Below are 4,892 nucleotides of genomic sequence, written 5' to 3' on the forward strand. Positions count from 1 at the left end.
CGGCCCAGGCAGACCCGGCGGCCACGCGCGCTCGCGGTGCCCCAGTATCTGCGCTCGATGTAGGTCGCTTGTCCCAGGTGGGCTCGGTTGCTGTATTGCTCTTTTTCGAGGGGCTAGGGAGGAGGCGTGGAGACCGAGAAGAGCAGACCGCGCGGTGGGGGGCGGGGGGGTGCCCGGCCCAAAGCCTGAGGGCGCGAGCCCAGGCTCACAGCATGGAGCAGCGGCGGCCGCGAAGCTTTTAATTAGGGCTCGGGCGCCCGGACTGCAGCAGCTCTGGCTGTATTGGGGTCACGGTTTCTTTGCCTCTCCTTGAAACTCGGTTTATTGCCTTTAAGAGCCAGATAAGGAAGACAATCACTCGACCGCCGACGATTTGGAAACGAGGAAATCCTATCCAGACCAAAGGAGTATCTCCCAGCCAAGTCCTGCAAACACAGACCGAGGTGAGCCCTAGGATCCTCGGGCAGCACGCCGAGTCGGGAGTTGGGACCCAAGTCGCCCAGAGTCCCCCCGGCTTTGGCTTGTGAGGAAAGCTTTCACCAAGAGTAGGCGGCTGTGGGCCCCTTCTGCGGCTGGCAGATAAATAAACAGCGCAGGCAGGTGCAGGCCACTCTCCTGAGTCGCTTACCTCCTTGGTGGGTTTGAGCTCTTCCGGGTAAGAGAGCGTTTCAGAAGGAATTAGGAACACCATCACCCACATAAAACAGGCCAGAGGGCACTCCCTGCTCTAAGATAGCCTCCCTTCCCTGGGTCTCCTCCAACGGCCACTCTCTAAAATGATGGCTACATCCCTAAAATGTTGGCTTGGAGTGTGGGTAGTACTGGCCTGTAACTGTCTCCTCTAATGGCACCAAATCCGGAGTAGGTCCCTGACTTAGCACAGTTCCCAGGAAGCTCACCCCTCCCCTCCCAAGGCCTCTCCCAGACAGAACCCCTCTCACCTGTCCTATCCCAGGCGAAGATGGGCTCACCCTGGAGGTCACTGCAACGCAGCTAGTGGAGAAAGATATCGAGAACCTGGCCAGAGGTGAGGTTAAACCTGAGATGGGGCTACTCTGGTGGGGGGGGGGGAGATTGCCCTTCTTATAGAGGATGAGCTTAAACCTGTGAAATGGGCTACTCTGGGGGGGGCCCTTCTTGTAGAGGGTGAGGTTAAATCTGTGAAATGGGCTACTCTGGGGGGCCCTCTTGTAGGGTGTCATTCCTGTTGGAGTTTGTGAGAAGACAGGGCTCTTGGGCAGTCGGTCTTCACGAAGGGGAAAGAATGACCAGGCACATTGTCCTGGGGCAGAGGTGTGGGTGTGAGAGGGGGTGGCTAGGGGAAGCCAGACCCCAGAGGCTGACTGGAAGTGTGCATTCCCAAGGCCAGGTCTGTCTAAACAGCCCAGTGAGAAAGAGAAGCGAGTAAAGATCCTAGGAACTTGGTGCCTGTGGGCAATCAGGACATGCTGGGTCTCCCAGACTCACTGGAAGACGTGACTTTCTGAACAGCAAGATTCTTAGGAGGCATCTACTTTAAGAATGTTCAAGGGGTTAACTTTTTCCCTGGAATTAATGTAAAACCACTCACCCCACCCTAAATGGGGTGGGGATGCAGCTCATTTGCAGAATAGGGTCCTTGGGGTGTTGCTCAGCCTGCCAGGGAGAGTGTGTGACTTCAGGCACAGAGGGGAGCCTCTGACCCCACTTTGCTCCTCTCTCTCCCCTTCTTGTGTTTTTGAGCACCTGCTCAGGAAGGATTTCCCAGAGAGCCTCCCCAGGGGGAGGACCCAGATGCCAAGAGCTCCATGGTCAAGGCAGCCCCCTGCCGTTTCTCTGGAGCTGGTTTCTGAGGTCACTAGCAGGGTTTCCCACCTCTGCCTGCTGCCCTCTCCCCAAACTCGCCCAGGGATGAGCTTGGAAACTGTTGTGGGGAGAGAGAAAAGCATCTGTGGTCTTTGACTCTGTGTAGCTACAGATTTTGCAGGATATGCTTTATGTGAGTGTTTTTAGCATGGATTTGGGGCTGTGCTGATAGCATTCATATAAAGTTGTAAACAAACTGTTGTAAGTATGTGTATTTTTCCAGGGCTGGGGTCCAAGACTTTGACCAGATTCTCCCTGGCCCGTATGACTGAAGGGAAAGATTAGGTCTCACTTTTGAAGGGGTAAATTGAGTCCTCCTGCACTAGCCTCCAAGATTAGGGAGCTGGGAACAAGCTGAAGCAGGGCCACTCTGCTTGGTGCCTCGAGCCAGGACTTGGAAGTGGAAAGTGCCGTCTACCATCCTGATTTGATTCTCCTGGGCAATTTACTTCCCACCCCTTTTTCCTAACCCAAATCCTTTGGAAGTAAATGGGTAAACTGGGTGCTGAGGGCCTCTTCCTCCCGCCCCAACGCCCATCTCAGGGCTACTGACCTTGGCAGGACCTGTGTGCCTCTCGGCCTCCTGAGTCCTGCACACCCTCTCCTTTACCTCCCACTCTCGCCCGTTCACAGACGAGCTGCAAAAACTGCTCCTGGAGCAAATGGAGCTCCGCAAGAAGCTGGAGCGAGAATTTCAGAGTCTCAAAGGTACCCCCATCCTGACCCACCCCACCCCACTTCACGGCCAGAACCTTCTTCCCTCCCGAGCCTGGCTCCAGGACCCCAGTGCCAGCCGCTGCCCTGCGCCCTACGGACACCGGGAGCCCTCCTTTTTCGGGGTTTCCCACTAGACCAAAGACTGGGGGTGGGGGATGGGGAGCGGGGGAAATGGGGCCGAGGGAGGGGGGGCTGTGCTTAACAGCTCTCACTTAATCAATTTGCACAGATAATTTTCAGGATCAAATGAAGAGGGAATTGGCTTATCGAGAAGAAATGGTGCAACAGCTGCAAATTGTCAGAGGTAAGACGGGAGTCAGGTGAGCGCGTGCACGGGCCATAACTGCCTCTCGTCTGGCAGGAGCCGCAATGTTGGCTCAGTCATTTGGATTTAAATTGAAGGTAATTTAACAATTATTTTTTTTATTTAATATCCTTTGTATACTCTGATTAGCCTCAGAATGGCAAGCGAGCCCAGCAAACGGCTTGCAGGCATCATTACATGGAGTGATTGAACTTCTTATCGCGGCAATTTCCATGGTTTCTAAATTAAAAATCGAGGCGTAAAATTACCTGGGAAGTAATGCCTAAGTTCGCTTTAATTTTGGTGAGATCCGTCTGCCTCTAAGCACCATCCCAGGCCATTTCCTCCCTCCGTCAGGCTGCAGTTTGGAGCCTTGATGCCTCCTCCCTCGGCTCCCAGTCTTGTTTTCCGAAGGGGCTGAGAGCTGAGAAGAGGGTGAGGCTGGGGCTCTGACCCCCCCGGCCCCGGGCCGGTGGTCGGGTGGACTCATTTCCTCCCCGGCCCCTCCCATGTCTTCCAGACACTCTGTGTAACGAACTCGACCAAGAGCGGAAGGCCCGCTATGCCATCCAGCAGAAGTTAAAAGGTGCGGAAGCCCAGGAACAAAGATGGGGGGTGGGGAGATGCCAGACACTGGCTGTGCAGGAGAATGAATGAACGATCGAATGAATGAATGAGTGAGTGATCGAATGAATGAATGAACGAACGAAGGAACCAACGAAGGAACCACGGTGCTAGAGTGAGGGAAGACCAGGTTTACATGGATCAGAAGCTGAGAGGAGGAAAATAGGATTTGCTTTTAATGAGGAAATGATTTCAGAACGGGTGGGATGGGGAGAAAGAGCCCCCAGAGCTCTGGGCATTGGGAAATCTGCCCTCAGGTCCAACTCTTGCCTTGGGCAGATGGACCTTCCTCTTTCTGTGCCTCAGTTTCCTCTTCTGTAAAGTGGGGCCTTTGCACCAGAGCAGTGGTTTTGAACCGCCCGGGTCTCTTTTCTATCCTCCTATCTTCCGACCCACTCCCTTGAGAACCCCTGAGCCGGAAGAGGGTGGGGGAGACCCAGGCGGGCAGAGGAGAGGGGCTGGCGGACCGTGCGCGGGAAGCCAGGCAGGTGAGGCACCCAACGTGGTCTACCCGACTGTCTCTCCAGAAGCCCACGACGCCCTGCACCACTTCTCCTGCAAGATGCTGACTCCCCGCCACTGCACTGGCAACTGCTCCTTCAAGCCCCCGCTGTTGCCCTAGGGCCGGCCCCGCCGCGCCCACGCGCCCTCAAGCCATGCTGCTCTCTTCCTGTAAATACCTGCGGCCGAGGCGGCCGAGAGCGAGGAACAAGCCATTCGGACCGGACCGATGTAAATACAGCCTCCCGCCCGCCCTCCTTCTGGGCACCCACTCCCGGGAGCCCCAGCCCAGGGCCCCGGCTCCATTTCCAAGTGTAAATACCATTTCGCCCCACGGTTGAACTCCAGGGCATTGGACCTCATGGGGTTAACTGGACAGAGGGGGTAAAAAAGGGAAGAGGGAGACTACTCTTCGCCTCTGTACAGCCTCGGACCCCCCAGTTGTGATTACAATGTAGCAACTTTGCTGGCGCTGGCCCCGCGCCGGTCCGTCCACTTCTGAAACTTGTTCCTAATGACAAAGTGGCTATGTGCAATGGATATACATGTACTGTGAGTCTCTTGGTTCAGTACTGAGTTTAACTTATTTATTTATGCTGTATGTTGTTTTGCTTCCTTCTCCTGGACCTACTTCCTGTCCCGTTTTGCAGTCCCTTTGGGGTTTTGCTTTGTCTCTATTTTGTTGTAACCTCTTGATGTAACCAGCACTTTAAAAAGGGCGACAACTGACTCACGAGATGGAGACCACCTTGACCTGTTTGGGGAGACCACCCTGTACCCGTGACTTTTGTTTTGTTTTTAATTAAAAAAAATCTGTCACTTCCGGAGGCGTGGAAGTGTAGCTGGGGAGCGGGGCAGGGTGGCTAAGGGCTGCGCAACAGGTGGAGCGTGGGGACAGCCG

At 55.0% G+C, this 4,892-nt stretch overlaps 1 protein-coding gene across 1 annotated transcript in view; it reads left to right on the top strand.

Annotated features, from left to right (window-relative positions):
- The window catches only part of SKOR1 (SKI family transcriptional corepressor 1), an 8,687-nt gene extending 4,104 nt beyond the window's left edge, over positions 1-4,583 (top strand). The window contains exons 2-7 of the mRNA XM_014536319.1: positions 338-443; positions 956-1,027; positions 2,479-2,553; positions 2,792-2,866; positions 3,387-3,452; positions 4,018-4,583. Of these exons, the coding sequence (XP_014391805.1) occupies positions 338-443; positions 956-1,027; positions 2,479-2,553; positions 2,792-2,866; positions 3,387-3,452; positions 4,018-4,112 (489 nt within the window). The 3' untranslated portion in view covers positions 4,113-4,583. The remainder of the gene's footprint in view (positions 1-337; positions 444-955; positions 1,028-2,478; positions 2,554-2,791; positions 2,867-3,386; positions 3,453-4,017) is intronic.
- The last annotated feature ends 309 nt before the right edge of the window (positions 4,584-4,892 follow it).

The sequence above is a fragment of the Myotis brandtii genome, unplaced genomic scaffold (assembly GCF_000412655.1).
Source record: "Myotis brandtii unplaced genomic scaffold, ASM41265v1 scaffold160, whole genome shotgun sequence".
Lineage (NCBI taxonomy): Eukaryota > Metazoa > Chordata > Mammalia > Chiroptera > Vespertilionidae > Myotis > Myotis brandtii.